Source organism: Crocuta crocuta, unplaced genomic scaffold (assembly GCF_008692635.1).
Source record: "Crocuta crocuta isolate KB4526 unplaced genomic scaffold, BGI_CrCroc_1.0 scaffold162, whole genome shotgun sequence".
NCBI classification, from domain to species: Eukaryota; Metazoa; Chordata; class Mammalia; order Carnivora; family Hyaenidae; genus Crocuta; species Crocuta crocuta.
Window position 1 is genome coordinate 8,617,309 of NW_027529433.1, and position 16,946 is coordinate 8,634,254.

Genomic DNA, 16,946 nt, shown 5'->3' on the forward strand with positions numbered 1-16,946 from the left:
GGTTTCGTTCAGCTACCTAATGAGCTATTCACATCTCTAAACATCAGATTACACTTTCAATTAGTATATACAATGAGCCCAGCAGCAACCAATATACTTGGGACCAAACACAGTGGGATGCAGTGAACTGGGAAGAATAACAAACATAAAGCACGAAGGGCAGAGGGAAGCAGCTTGGATCCAGCTAGCAACACTGCACTGCCCAACAGTTAAACAATTCACAGCCTCCGGAGAAAGAAATGATGATACTCTTCCCAGTCAGCTGCAATGATTAACACGCCTGAAGGGAGGAAGAGAGCAAGAGCCCACATGCAAAGGTTCACGGACACCCCCTCTGCAGAGGTTGTAAAACTCTCCAAGGATTCGATGCTCACTTTAATCAGAATTTGGGCAACAGCAGAAATGAAGCAAAAAATAAAAAACCTAAATCAAGAAATTTTTGAACTTTTATAAAATGTACAAAACTGAATACACTACCTTTGCACAAAAATGAGAACACCCCATTTCACAGCTACTAGTTATTAAAGCTGAAAAATTAGGTATTAAATATACCAGAAAGTTACTTAATGAAATACTAAGCGTTACACATCTCATTTGCAAAGCAATGCATTAAGATTTGAAATATGCACTCTCTGAGAATCTATCCTGCAGACACAAAAATATTAACATATAAAGACATATGTACATCAACATATCTAGTGAGTGAATGGTTGCCAAGGAGAGAGTAAATACCCATCCACAGAGAAGTGATGTGGTCCACAACCATCCATTAAAAAGAATGAGTCTGAGGGGCGCCTCTGTGGCTCAGTCCATCGAGTGTCCGACTTCAGCTCTGGTCATGATCTCATGGTCTTGTGAGTTTAAGCCCCGCGTCGGGCTCTGTGCTGACAGCCAGCTCAGAGCCTGGAGCCTGTTTCAGATTCCGTGTCTCCCTCTCTCTGTCCTTCCCCTGCTCGTACTGTGTCTCTCTGCCTCTCAAAACATGAATAAGTGCTAAAAAAATTTTTTTAAAGAAGAATGCGTTTGAGCTATGTCTGATGATTTAGAGGAATTCCTACCAAGTATTGCTTAGTTGGAAAAAACACGGAGGTCCAAATATGATCCAGATTTTTTAATGATTTTATGAAAGCTTGTCTAAATTGACATATAGGGTTGTAGGAGCACACAACAGTGTGTTAATATATACAGTAAGCCTGGTTCTCAAACTTTAGTGTGCAACAGAACGATGTGAAAGTTGCTTTAAAATGCAGATTGCTGGGCCCCACTCCCAGAATGTCTGATTCAGTAGGCCTGAGGTCAATGTCTCAAATTCTTTTTGACAACAAGTTCCCAGGGGATTATAGTGCAGGTGAGACAAATGCATCAACTTTCAACAGCAGTTACCAGTGAGGACAGAAAAGGAGGTATAAAATGGGGAGGAATCATTAATGGGATCTGCTCAAGATCCTAACATCTCTTCCACAGGATTCCTTTTAAGGAGCAGTGTACGTACAAATTTACAAAAAGTAAGTTCTAATAATTTTGCTTATATTTTTTATGATGAGCAAGCGTTACTTAACTATTTAGAATAAAGCTACTTTTATGGAGAAAAAAACCTTTGCAGTCAACAATTTCTCAAGGAAGAGCTCTTCTGTTTTATTCACAGCTCTGAACTGTTCTGGGGAAGATCAGGGCTAATTACGACTCACATAAAAATAAAATGTGAAAAAGGCAGATTCCTAGATTAATAAGCTTAACATGTATTTGTTTTATGACATTTATTAATCTACAAAAACTTTGAGAAAACTCAAATTAAAAGTAGCCAAAACACTGCACAGCCAAAACACAATTTGGCTTGTGGATGCAAAATCTCTTCCTCTTTCAAAATTCCATCGAATACCAAGTAAGCAAAATCTTGCCTTTTAAGCTCTACTTGCATCATTTCCGATCTTTTTATGTACAAAATAAGAAACAAAGGACTAAAAACAACAAACTAAAAAACTATAAATAACCTCATGACTTCCAATACAGGACTTTTAAGCTCCCAAGTGGTGTCAATTAAAGAGGTTTAAGACAGAGAACATCTCTGGGACAAGTCAGGTGACTCAAGTTGTGTCAGCATCCAACTCTTGATTTAGGTTCAGGTCATTAATCCATGGTTTGTGAGATCGAGCTCCAAGCTGGGTGTGGAGCCTACTTAAGATTCTCTCTCCCTCTCCCTCTGCCCTTCCCCTGCACGTGTGTGTGTGCGCACATTCTTTCTCAAAAAAGAGAGAGAGAAAGAGAGAGAACATCTTAGATCAGTTATATTAATTATAACTGACACCTTTGCAAGCTTTCACACTTGTCATTAGCTTCATCACTACAACTCCTATGCTAGCCTAACACTCCTCTGCCTCCTCCCAAAACCGTGTTGTCACTCAATCTAAAAATTAAGCCTAGACTTCAAACCTGACTGCACGTATCTGCTATTTTCTCCTATGTGAACAAACAGCCTGACCTTCCAAAGTGGCTCCTTTAGTGCCCCTTGGAGCACAGATGCAGGAAGCTGCTCAGAGGCTGAAAATCGCATTTGCAAGGCCCACATCCCCCCGGTCTGCAAGTCAGGACTGTGAAACTCTTGGCTACCAGCTGCCAACCCCTGCTTCTCCTCTAATCTTACTACAGCGCAGTGTTTCTCTTTTCCTACAATAGCAAGTCAATAGACCTCCATTGTTCATTTCAAAAATCAGAGCAAGTCTGTGACTAAGCTAAGGAATATCCTTGCATCCCCAACACTGTCTCCTTCCTCCAGATAAGCAAGCGGAAATGTCTGCCAAAAAATCTATAAAGCTCAACAGCACACCAGACAGAATCAGAAATTATCACACCTTCTGAAACTAATTCCTGAAATAGAGAAAAATATTTTAATTTCTTTCTTTGTGCCCACAATAAAATACACAAGACTATGATATTATATGGGCCTAAAAAACAGACCAAGATTTGAAAATACTACAGAGAAACTAAAAACAAAGTAATGGAAACGAAAATTGTGCCGGCAAAAAAGAAAAAAAGACTCGACAATATAGAAAACTTCAATGTAAAACTAAAAATGCCTCTAGAATTCAGACCACAGGAAGGACCAAGCAGTCTAAACTTGAAATGGCAGCTTTTATAGAAAGAGAAGACAATAGTCAAAGACCTAGAAAAATAGAACTTTAAAAAGGAAAGGTGAAAGTTTTCTTCATGGAACCAAACAAAATGCATGGAGGGAAAAAAAAGAACACTTATATCCACAGATTTTCTTTAGGTATAGAGGCACCTCTTCATCTTTTTAAAATTTTAATTCCAGTATAGTTAACATACAGTGCTATAATTAGTATCAGGTGTACAAAATACTGATTCAACAATTCTATAAATTGCTCACTACTCATGGTAAGTGTGCTCTTAATCTTCTTCACCTACTTCATCCCCCACAACTCCCACCCTGTAACCATCAGTTTGTTCCCTGTATTTAAGAGCCTTTTTTTTTTTTTTTTTTTTTTTTTTTCTCTTTTTTTTTTTTTTTTGAGAGAGAGAGAGACAGACATAGAGAGAGACAGAAAGACAGAGAGAGAACCCCAACTGGGCTCTGCACTCTCAGCACAAAACATGATGTGGGGCTTGANGTATTTACAAGCCTTTTTTTTTTTTTTTTTTTTTTTTGGTTTGTCTCGTGTTTTCTTTGTTCATTTGTTTGGTTCCTTGAAATCCACATGAGTGAAATTGTATGGTATTTGAAAGTACAACATCCATTCATGACAAAAGCCCTCAACGGGAGCACCTGGGTGGCTCAGTCAGTCAGGCATCCAACTCTTGATTTCAGCTCAGGCCATGATCCCATGGTTTGTGAGTTGGAGCCCCACATGGGCTCTGCACAGAGTATGGAGCCTGCTTAGGATTCTCTCTCTCCCTCTCTCTCTGCCTCCTCCCCTGTGTGCACCTACTCTCTCTCTCTCAAAATAAACAAACATTAAAATATATATATATAAACATTCAACAAAGTAGGTTTAGGGGGAATATACCTCAACACAATCAAGGGCATATATGAAAAAAACCATAGCTGAGGCACCTGGGTGGCTCAGTCAGTTAAGTGTCCGACTTCAGCTCAGGTCATGATCTCACGGTTCATGGGTTCAAGCCCCACGTCGGGCTCTGTGCTGACAGCTAGCTCAGAGCCTGGAGCCTGTTTCAGATTCTGTGTCTCCCTCTCTCTCTGACCCTCCCCTCCTCACGCTGTCTCTCTCAGAAATAAAACACTTAAAAATTTTTTTTAAAAAACCCATAGCTAACACCATACTCTATGGCAAAAAACTGAGCACTTTTCTGGTAAGGTCAGAAACAAGACAAGGGTGTCCACTCTCACCTCTTTTATTCAACATAGTACTGCAAGTCCTCTCCACAGCAATCAGACAACAAAAAGAAATAAAAGCCATCTAAATTGGTAAGGAAAAAGTAAAACTTTCACTATTTGCAGATGACAAGATACTAAATATAGAAAACCCTAAAGAGCATCAAAAACTACTAGAACTGACAAAGGAAATCTATCATCTTTAGTAAGGATTCTCTTTAGTGACCAAGAAGCAAAGACCTTTGAACAATGAATTCTAATGTCAAAACAGTTTATAATTAAAGGAACAGAAAAAAAAAATCACCTGAACAAGGTGTCTTTTTGTAGAGGGTAAGTCAAAGTTGGGAATAATTTCTATCAATTTTTTTCCTCCATAATTATCACTCCATTTATCGATTAATCCATTAATCCACCTTCAGATAAATCTTATAATTTCTATCTTTTAAAGCCCATCTTAATGAGATTTTTCATTAGCATACAATAATTATTTTATGATTTAAAAGTATATCGGGGCGCCTGGGTGGCTCAGTAGGTTAAGTGCCCAACTTCGGCTCAGGTTACGATCTCATGGTTCATGGTACGCGCTCCATGTCAGGCTCTGTGCTGACAGCTAGCTCAGAGCCTAGAGCCTGCTTCAGATTCTGTACCTCCCTCTCTCTCTGACTCTCTCCTGCTCATGCGGTCTCTCTCTATCAGAAATAAATAAAACGCTTTTATTTTTTTTTTAAAAAAATAAAAGTATCTCAGTATGTTGTGGGCCCTTTAAAATTTCTAGTTTTATTTGGATTTTACATTATACACTTGCCAGAGATGATCTGTTTTTCTAAAAGAACAAATCTTAATAGGATTGTTAGTACATAAAAGTATCATAAAATAAAGAAATCCAAAATATTGCAGTCAAATAAGAAATCATCTAAACATATGCCTTAACAACTAATGCATTAATGTCAGTAAAAATCAACACACAATTATAAATACAAAAAACATACCAAAATGTCAACAGTGCTTATATTGATGACAGAGTTAAACATAAGGTTTTAATTTTTCTTGGTATTTCCAGTTTTTATATATATAAAATATGAATTTTATAAATTAAACATTTATAAACCAGATTTTATTAAACTAGAAGCTAGAAGTAAATATTTATCAAACCTCTGAAGACAGAAAAGCAGAGGAGTTCTATCCCAAAGCACAAAAACAAGTTCTAGTATAGTTCTTATGTGTGCTCTGTTTACATGTTATTAATATGGTAGAAATTGATTTTAGACTTGTTTTTATTACAATATACACTCTCTGACCTCTTACTACATATGTCTAATTTTGTGTATATATATATATATATTTAAAAATTTAATGTTTATTTTTGAGAGACAGAGCATGAGTGGGAAAGGGGAAGAGAGAGAGGGAAACACAGAATCTAAAGCAGGCTCCAGGCTCTGAGCTGTCAGCACAGAGCCGGATGCAGGGTTCAAACTCAAGAACAGTGAGATCATGACCTGAGCCAAAGTCAGACGCTTAACTGACTGAGCCACGCAAGCGCCCCCATAATAACTTAACTTTTTAATACCAAATTGTAGCGGAATCATTTTGAAAACATTAAATTGCACGAGCAAGGCATACAAGGATTCTTAAGTGACAACCATGTGACCACTGTAACCGAGGACACGCATGCATACGTAATGACTACACCATGCCATCTGTCGGAATGCACGGTGCATATAAGAGCATCTCAGCTTCAGAGATTGGAGAAAACTGCACCTTAGAATCAACAAAGTGTCATTTTAATAAAACATCTATGGGGGTGAGATTATGAGTAATGTTTTCTTAACATCTTTCCCTTATTTTCTTGTATTGCTGTTTGTATATTCTGTTTGATTATTAAAAAACATTATTTTTACTTTTGTTTGGTCTTTTTAAGTCCCTTCTTTCCTTGGGCTATGGGTACTGAATCTTCCCTAGTCTGATGATAATCTAGTAGGTAGGAATCAAAACAGCTAAACTAGAATGTTGATTAAGTACAATATTTTATGTCTTAATTAGGTCTTTGGGGCTTGTTTTGAAGTAGGAGAGCAGGGCAGAATAAGTAGAGTTGAGGAGGGTGGAAAACACACACACACAAAAAAAATGCCAAACAGACTTGGGAGCTAGGTACAGTTTAGCCTTGGACCAGTCTTCATCTCTAATGATGGCTAAGCCAAGCCCAAATGTCTACAGACACTTTATGACCTGCAAACTGCAATCTCGAGAGAAAATCATAGACCACTAGGTAATCCAGGAGCCAGATCTTTTGTTATTCTGAAATTCATTCCTTTTATCATCCAGTTTTTCTCTATAGAATAGAGTGGATATAAGGTGGGGGGGAGCGATGTAGGGAGAGAAGAAGAGAGGGCAAGCTGCTCGGGTAGTGGAGTGCTGTAAGGGGAAATGAGTAAACAGATTTTAACTGAAGATTCAGATTGCTCTAGTTCCATGACACTTCATCCTATTAAGGACTAACCTAAAGTAAGTTCGTATTCTTAGTCTAGATGCAGTAATCTTGCTGAGTTCCACGAGTTCATGAATCAAAGTTACCCAAAACCGCAAATCCCACACACCCACCCATGCCCACCCTCCACCAACTAGTCAGATTTTGGATTTCAGGGAAAGAGGTTTTGCCTGAAATAAGAGGTGGGGGAGGGAATGAAGCCCTGTCCTATTTTATATGTGAAGAGACCATCCATTCACTTCCCTGTGACACAGAGTAACTGTTCAAGAGAACAGAATCCTCCCTCAATGCAGAAGGCACACCTGTCCAGGCATCTCATTGGGCATCTCTGTCACCCAATCCCCCACCTGTTCTATGGATGTCCCAGCACTCTGCCCTTTGAATTCCTATTTCATGATTTTGGCTGACACAAATGCCACTGAACTTTACCCAAAGACACACCTAGAAGACATTCTTGACTACTACCAGGATATCCTAAAACATCATGGTTGAAAATCATTCACACGAATGAAATGGATGTTTCTGACTCCAGAAGTTACACAGTTTAAATAAAGTTACTCAGAGAAATATTAAAACGCAGCCAAGTGCCAATTACTTTTAAAAGGGTACATATGCATCCTTAAAACAAGACAGTTAACCTTGTTTTTTTTTTTTAAGCCTTAACTCGACAGTGGGCAAAACTTTTCTTCTCCCCTTGAGTTACACAGGTTTTGAGCATAAGAAAGGGCCACTTAGACTTGAAATCCAACACTTAGGGACTTACATATAAAGGAACTTCGCTGCAGCTCAACTCCATGGCTTCCGCATCTGCAAGGAAAAGAATGAATGAGAACCGTTACTATAGAAGGCACCGTGTACCCAATCAGCAGAACTGTGTCCTTCCCTTCAATTATCCACAAGGGAAGAGTGACAACAGATAGGAAAACAGCAGAGACAAAACCATGAACTATAGGAAAGAGATTCCGTTTGTATCAAATGCCCTCCCCCTTTCTTCTTTCACATTAATTTCCACACATAAGGGAAACCTATCAACCCCAGATAATAGCCTACTGACTGCTCTCAAGAGAAATATTTCAAAAAGCCTAGAAAGTCAACATAAACATGCTCTAAGTTTTGACTTAACTACTTGAATAACAGACTATTCTGAGGTGAAAATCCACCTTGGTCCAAATGAGGCAGGAGATCTAAGGGACAAGACGGTTCTTTGCCGGTCATCCGGAACGCAAAGGTTTCATTCACATGCTCACAGGAGGGCGGGCATGTCACCAACCTCCCTACCAGCTGCACGCCTGCCCCTGTAAAACCCACATCCTGAAAACAGCTGGAAGCTTAGAAGAAAAGACCAACCATCATTCAAGAGGTTTACTGAACACCTACAGTAGGCCAGACAATACACAAAAATGACCAAGGAGGTGGTCCAGCCCCCAAAAAACACACAGCACAACAAGACAGACCTAAAAACTGGGACAAAGTGAGGAGTGGGCTGGATGAGAATTGTGAATGGGGCAGACAGAGAGACCCAACCACCACCCAAGTTCTGCTCACCAGGGCTCTGCTTCCCAGGCCACACCAGCTGCAGTACCTTGGGGATGTCTCACAGGGCACATGGCAACCTGAATTAGGACATTCAGTGCAGTAATACTCAAGGTATACACTTGGCAAGAAGAAAAATACAGAAAGTTCTATTTTTTGTCAAAACTTTTAACTTCAGGTTTATTAATGCCTCATACACATGCTGCCACTGGCAGCCTCCTAGGTCACAGGTGATACTCCCTAAGTTAACCTGAGAGAAGACCGAAGGTCTAACAAGCTCATTGTCAGCACACTGTGCCATGTGGCCGTTTATGTAGACTCACTTAAATGGACTTACCTAGTATCATCAATTCTTAACGAAACTAACCTCATAAATTAGATGAATGGCTTAAGAAGTCCAGGAAGGAATCTTCAAACTGAAAACAATACTAACAAGAATATGACAAATCAGTCTCTCATTCCTAAATAGGAATTATTTATCAGCCCTACTGGGAAATAAAACTGACTAAGAACAATGACATACCAAAAAAAATCAGCTTTCAAGTATGCATTTAAAAGTTGAAAGTAGACCCAATAACATATACCATGATCCCTTACCCCTCAATGTGTACTGTGCTTCAAGGTATCAGCAACTGTTTTTACCCATGTTTACAGTCATGCCATAAACAATTCCCATCCTTTAAAAAAACTTTCACAAAACTTGATACAGTTACACCCTTTTAAAATTTCTGCTTAATAGCATAAGTGCATTCTACAGTAAATGTGGTTTTTAAAAAGAACCGAAATACACAGAAAATAACATAAATGCATTCCTTTATGAGCAAAACTTTCAAGACTACTGAAGATTTTAATAAATCTTAGACTATATCATGTGTGTGATAGGTTTGCCATATACTCATAGAAGTGTAGATGTTTTCCCTTACTCAGCTTTTTAGATTTTGTCTGATAATACATCTAAAAGAAACCACTTTTGGAGTGCCTGGGTGGCTCAGTTAGTTGTGCATCTGACTCCTGATTTTGGGTCGGGTCATGACGCCAGGGTCGTTATGAGATGGAGCCCCACTTGGGGCTCAGTGCTGAGTGTGAAGCCTGTTTGGGATTCTCTCTCTCTGCCTTTCTTCCCTGCTTGCAGAAAAGAAGAGAGGGAGGGAAGGAGGTTGAGAGCCAGAGCAAGAGAGAGAAAGAGAGAGTGAGAAACCAAGAAACCACTTGAGAAGAGAATACGGACTTAATCTGAAGAATGAATTATTTCTTTAATAAAGACTAATCTTTCATGGGAAAAGCATCCAACTACATCCACTAGGTAGGGAAACTGCCTGGTTAAGAAACTTAAAAGGCACTTTCATAAGTGAAATTCATTCCCTGTGTCATCCATGGGCATGATATCATAATGAATTTCAAACACGGTCCAATCTTTACAATTTCTGTAATGAGATGGCTAAGGACCATAAAAAGCCATACACCATATTGAGGTGTATTGGTTATACTATGACAAATTATTTTAAAAAGCTGTCCAACTTTATTTAATATGTCCTACACAATTGTCTCTTTCCAAAATAGAAGTGTTCTTGTTTTCCTATGAAAAGTGGCTGTTTATAACATGTCTGTAAAAACATTCATTTTTCCAAATACATAGCCCATCCCATCAAGAAAAGGGTGATTTTTAGTAAATGAAAAATCTCAAAGTCAAGTCAACTGTTACTTAGTATATGCTATCAAAACATTTTGAAAAAGAGTACATGTTACTATTGTTTTGTTGCAGTAATTAAAACGTGCAACTTAATAAAGGCCTCATATCTGCAGGCTTCAAATTCTTGGGAGGAAAAGACTTCTATATAAATCTTTCAAAATAAATGTTTCACGGGTTTTATATTTTTAAAATGTGACAACTTCTAAGCTACAGGAGAACCGACTGGAAGTTTGGTTCCTTACAGAAGGAAGATGGGAGTTTGCAGCCACTTTTTTTTTTTTTTTTAATTTTTATTTGAGGGAGAGAAAGAGAAAGAAAGAAAGCAGGGGAGGGGCAGAGAGAAGGGGGGAGAGAAAGAATCCCAGGCAGGCTCCAGAGTCAGTGCAGAGCCCTATGTGGGGCTCGATCTCACAACCACAAGATCACAACCTGAATCAATAACAAGAGTCAGATGCTTAACTGAGTGAGCCACCCAGGTGCCCCATGCAGCCACTTTTAAAAATTAAGAAACCTGTTTAATTAGTAGATGGGATTAATACATAAAGCTCCAAATTTTTAAGTTTAGTCAGTGCTGCACTTCTAGTAGAATGTACATATCATAATGAAGTTCTCTACAGCTATGACACACATTAAATCCTACTTCAAAGTCAAAATGCTTTAAACCAGACATTCAAACAGAAGGGTTATAGAGTAGGGACACCTGGGTAGCTCAGTTGGTTAAGTGGCTGACTTTGGCTCAGGTCATCATCACCCACTTCGTGGGTTCCAGCCCCATGTCAGGCTCTGTGCTGACAGCTCAGAGCCTGGAGCCTGCTCCTGTGTCTCTCCTTCTCTTTCTCTCTCTCTCTCTCTCTCTTTCTCTCTCTCTCTCTCTCTCTCTCTCTCTCTCTCGCTCCCTTCCTCATTTGTGCTTTATCTGTCTCTCTCTCTCACTCAGATTAAAATAATTTTAAAAACTTAAAAAATAAAAAAAAGGGTTATAGAGTATTTTAAACCAAGGTTTTCAAAACAATGATCCATTTGTTTCATTAAATGACATGTATTATTTATTATACACCAATGTTTTTAGTGAGAACAAAAAGGGTTATTAATCACATTTAATCATCATAGATTTTTAAATTAGGGGTAAGTTTGAGAAAAATATACTCTTGCAGTAGTACAATTTATAAATAAATACAAAAAATAAGGATATACATGTTCTTTTTTATTTTATTTTTTTTTAACTTAGTAAGGGTACATGACATTTTGCAGATCTGTTCCTTCTAGGTAAACTTTCTCCTCACTTGTCAGGCTGTAGGTACTTTTCCCAGGGGTTTCAATGCAGATTTACTAGACTAAGGAATGAGCTGTGGGGTTTCCAGAGCTCACCCCAGCGGAGGTTCTAGTTTCACACAGGGGAAGGTACCTTCGAGCTGGCCTGCAGGGCAGAATGCAATGTCACACTGCTCTAAAGCTATGAGGGATCCGGTATCTCTACACCTTTCAGACCACACGAGGCCAAGGCCGAGGAGACCGAAGCCAACTGCAGACTGTGAGGGAGTGCTTTCCAATCTCATTTATAATAGGATGTCAGCCCAAAGTGCAGAAACATTAAGGGCTAAATTCGTCCTTTGTATTTCACCTTCTAGTAAGAATTCAGATACCATTATTCCTGCCAGCTCTAGTTTTTGACATTTTTCAGTACAGAAATTTAACAACCACTGAGAACAGCAACTATTTTGTTTTTTAGAGACCTTACTTTTCATTCCTTCTAAAAATAAACTAAAACTAAAGTCCCAATGGTTCTCAGCCTTGGTCCCAAACGTTCTAAAGAAAGTCCCTATCAGAATACCCTAGCTGAGTTAGAATCATTTGGGGCAAAGGTATTATATATACTCAACCAAATAATCTAAGTTCCAACTGATAAAGGTATAAAAAACTGTATTCTCATCTGAATTTTTCCAAAACTGATCCTTCGTTTACAGTAAAGAGCAGCAAGGTCTGTGTTCACTTGCAGAGATGCATGGCTAGCTCATACTGTGCCTCCTTTATTATCAAGCTTAATAACAAAAACAGTTTGTATTTACTAGATAAGTTCAACACACACCAACTTTCCACCACACAAATGTTGTGGGCTACATTTCCGAATGCTTGAATTCTCCATCTGGATTTTCAAAAATTCTTAGACTCGAGTACTTTTTTTTAAGTATTTTATTTTTCAAAAATGTGTCTTGGGAAATTTAAGGCCGAAGTATTTTCACTTTTTCTTGCAGACACCAGAGAATGATATGGGATCTAAGTACACACCCACAATTTTTAAGTTTGCTCCCAAAACAGAGGAAAAAAATCTTGTAAAAAGAACATCATGATCTAAAATATTCAGTATTTCATACATACTCGAAAGAATACCTAAAGTTCCAGGATCTTCATTTTGCTAGCTACTGCTAATAAAAATTAGACTATTTAACAGGTGAAGAGACTATTCCAACTTAAAAATAAGACAAAATATAACATTCAACTTTCAGGGTAAATTATCATTCTTGGCTTTATGAAATTCTGGGTTTCAAAGACTGATTCCATGACTTGAATTTTATCTTTGAACATGCCAAAAACCCTTGGCTGATCCACCTCCTACCTATTAACAAATGATGGTCAAATATTTACTAATACCGTTAGGAACTATATTTGGAAGGCCAATGATGTGGTTAGGCACTGTGCTACGTATTTTACCAACATCTCAGAATAATCACAGCACCCATCAGAGCAACTGTGTAGGAAGTCTTATTTCCATGAATCTTCATTGACAAACCCCTGAAGCCAAAGTTAACTAAAGCTAAGAATAATGCTTGAATCAAGTGAGCACTGTGAAGATTAGGAGCAACTCCCTCCCATGTTTATTTTTCAGTTTCCACGCCCTTCAGTTCCCTTAGCATCTATTCTCCAGCTAGTCCCCCTTGTACTTTAGATGTTTGGTAGTTATTTGTTTTGGTCTTGAGGTGGTTACTGGGTGGTATAAATATAAAATACATATCAACTTAAGATAAAATTGGAAAGGGGCGCCTGGGTGGCTCAGTCGGTTAAGCGTCCGACTTCGGCTCAGGTCATGATCTCACGGTTCATGAGTTCGAGCCCCACGTTGGGCTCTGTGCTGACAGCTCAGAACCTGGAGCCTGTTTCAGATTCTGTGTCTCCCTCTCTCTCTGACCCTCCCCTGCTCACGCTTTCTCTCTCAGAAATTAAAAAAAAAAAAAAAAAGATAAAATTGGAAATATTTTTAAAGATGAAATTAGGTTAAATAAAATTGAGAATAGTATTTTTCAATATTGGCTAACCTCTCAAATCATGGTACTACTGATCAATGAGAATGTGGCAGGAATCCATTCATAAGGAAAAAAGAAATCATACTGAGATAAAGCCTTAAAGACGATCTCAGTATTAAAGGAAGAAGAATTTGTTCTCCTCTCTATCCTATGAGAAAACGGAAGAACTTAAGTGTTTCTAATAAAAATAACCCTCATAATAGCTCTTTGAAAATACAGTGTGATACTGCATATATTGTATATGAATATATAATAGTCATAAAATAAATATATAATATTTATGAACATACTGCATATATTTTATTTGTGCCTGTTTGTTTTGTGGTTTGATATAAAAAGCTAATTAGAATAAAGATGTAAGGTGCATTTAAAGACAAAGATTGAAATGTAATAAATTTCTAAATAAGAAAGTACATTCAGAAAGAAAGAAAGAACAGTGTGATAGCATGAATGTCCTGCTATGCAATTAACAAATTTGGCAGAAAAAAATCATCAACACCCCCNCTTCCTCTCCCCCCACCTCCCCCCCACACACACTATACTTGATGGTCCTCCTAAGAATAAGAGCTAGAGTTGAAAACTGCACGTGCGCTAAGTCACACTATCATGGTAGAGCAGGTATTCAAGCTTCCAGCTTCAAGCCTTGTACTCCTAAGCATGAAGTGGTGCTGCCTGCTATCCACAGAAATAAAATACAAAGTTCTGTAACTGATACTCCTTTTCCGAATTCCAGTTTCATTTAAAAAAAAATTGAACCCCAGGCAAATATCTTTTCTACCACTGTTTCATATGAGATCTTGGTCCTCATTTTAAGGAGACTGACTTTAGGGAACATCCCTGATACCCGCTCTCCCCATATAAGGGGGCATCCAGTGTTGCCCTCTGCACTTCACAGAAGGGAAGAAAAGCTCAGCAAAGTTTCACTGCTTGGCTAAAATCAAGCAGCCCAAAGGGGCCAAGCTGGAGTCTGAACCCAGCCTGTCTGACCCATCCAGCCCATGTTCTCCTGAGCCTCAGCACAAGGTCCTTTTGTAACCTAACTATGGTCTCAAAGATAGCAATTTGCTTGGCTAAAAGGGAGCCAGCACCCTCGTAAGAGTAAAGCCTCAGAGACAACCTGCATGGCAACACCACCTCTGCCCTATCCTAACTGCGTGGCTTGGGCCTGTATTTCCCCTCCCTGGGGCAGTCACTCATCTGTCAGTGGTAATAGTGCCTATCTCATAAGACTCTTGAGACGATTGAGACATTTGACAGTAACAACGGAAAATACTTTAGTGTCTATCATGAGCACTCAAAGGCTAGGTGCAATTATCAAGCTTATATAAAGAGTTTTTTAAGCATTTGAGTATTTTGAAAGACCTCTCACTCTTAGACTCATCAAAATGAGTCAGCACTAAGTGGAGCCAGGCTCATCTGAAATGGGCCCACCCAGCTCAGCCTCACCCCAGCCCAGAGGAATCTCCAAGCATCAAGAATTCTGAATAGTATTATACCAGGTCGGTATGTGATTTTACAGAGCCGAATACTCCCCCTACAGTCTGAAAATTCAACAGGTAGAGCTATTACTACTGACACAACTCTACAAACATCTCAGTTTGAAACCTTCTCTTGGAAATGTTGACTCACAGCTCTGTCAACAAACCTAGGAGCTTAGAATTATAACTATATTTCACAACTGTTAGGCTAACTGGAGGAGGAGAAAACACATAAAGAGCTGGTAGGGAAGGCCAAGTCTAAGGAAAAAGCTTCAATGTGGGCACAATGAAAATGGGGAAGAAGAGAGCATTTTGAAAATAAGCCTCTTAAATACACAGCGGTGTCCACAGACTGGCTTCACGCTAGTTATCTACCTGCAGTATAACTAGTGTAAGCAGCTTCAAGTGGAATAGAACTATTTGGTTCACTCAGAGCACAGGGAGATACCTGAAGATTAGAAAACACAGTAACTATTGAAGAGATCACATTAATTCAAACTAATGCAAGCGGTGGAAGTGGGGACGAAGGAGGAGAGTCACTCTGAAATGGCGCAGCCTGAATGAGAGAATGTTTGTGAAGTACACAGAGGGGTGTGAGCTAGGTCCTAACAATGTTCCACCAAAACGGGCACACTCACTTGTATTTTGCAGGACATATTTGCATATGAAGCCTTTTTATATATCCGTTCAACACTGCTTTTACGATTTCGCTTTTGCTATTGATCTGTTTAGTGCATCCTCATAATTAGTGCAAAGCTCCACTCAGCATCTTGGGCAAGATACAACCTATCAAAAGCATCAATTTCCTCATTAGCAGTAGGTCTCTGAGGTCCCTCTATCATGTCCAAAAGTCAATTTACTGTCACCTACTCCATGCAAAGCACCATGGAGGCTGTCATGGGAAAGATTCACACACATAAACCACCCCCATCACTGTGGAACTCACAGTCTGGTTCAGGGAATATCTATATCCATGAAAACCTACAAGTTTTAAGGAGTAATACACCATTGACCTGACAGACATGATAGTATAGGGCAAGCATCAGTAGCAAATGAGTTATAAATGTACTGGGGGGCGGAGAAGGACCAGCATGAAAAATAGGACACAGACGCATGCTATTTAGGAAAAACTAAGGAGTCTGATAGGCTGAACTAACAGGTTTGGAAGGAGTAAAGGTCATCGGCCCCTTACTTTTACACATAATCCATCCCTAAAACACACCAAATCTGTGACAAAAGTGAACAACAGACTTTCAGGGTCTAAAAGTCCCTTACCAGAGACTAAAAACATCAACTGCGGGGCACCTGGGTGGCTCAGTCGGTTAAGCGTCTGACTTTGGCTCAGGTCATGATCTCACAGTTTGTGGGTTCAAGCCCCATGTCGGGCTCTGTGCTGACAGCTACCTCAGAGGCTGGCGCCTGCTTCAGATTCTGTATCTCCCTCTCTCTCTGACCCTCCCCTGCTCATGCTCTGTCTCTCTCTCTCAAAAATAAATAAAATATTAAAACAAAAAAATCAACTGCATGTTCCCTTTTGGTCAGAATTTAACCACTTATACTCCAGCTTTTCCTATAAATTGCTTTATTTTTGCTTTTTCTGTATAATGGCTTACACAAACGAGTTTAGTAAGGACCCAATTGGTACTGATAATTCTCTGCTTGGACAAATGAACTTATCAGATTTATCAGAAACTTGTGTCTTCACCAGCTTCTCATTTGTTATTTTCCACTCTTTATAAAGCAAGGAAATACACTTGACCCTGGACAACATGAGTTTGCACTGTGCAGGTCTATTTATAGATGGATTTTTTTTTTCTTCAACACATATAGTCGGTGCTCTGAATTCTTCTTCTGTCTCATGTGTCTTTTTTTTTTTTTTTTTTTAACATTTTCTTTTCTCTAGCTCACTTCATTGTAGGAATACAGTATATAACCACATGATGTCACTTAGGTAGAATCTAAAAAACACAACAAAAAAACTCACAAACACAAGAACAAAAAAACTGGTGGTTGCCAGTGGTTGCCAGTGGGGCCCGGGTAGCTCAATCGGTTAAGCTTCGGACCTCAGCTCAGGCCTGAATTTACTGGTCGTAAGTTTGAGCCCCGTGTCAGG

The 16,946-nt window shown here is 39.0% G+C and overlaps 1 protein-coding gene across 3 annotated transcripts in view; it reads right to left on the reverse strand.

Annotated features, from left to right (window-relative positions):
• Positions 1 to 16,946, reverse strand: part of ARHGEF28 (Rho guanine nucleotide exchange factor 28) — a 285,499-nt gene that overhangs the window by 235,054 nt on the left and 33,499 nt on the right. For all 3 annotated transcript variants that reach the window (XM_077759946.1, XM_077759948.1, XM_077759947.1), the window contains exon 2: positions 7,597 to 7,640. In XM_077759946.1, the coding sequence (XP_077616072.1) occupies positions 7,597 to 7,629 (33 nt within the window). In that variant the 5' untranslated portion in view covers positions 7,630 to 7,640. The remainder of the gene's footprint in view (positions 1 to 7,596; positions 7,641 to 16,946) is intronic.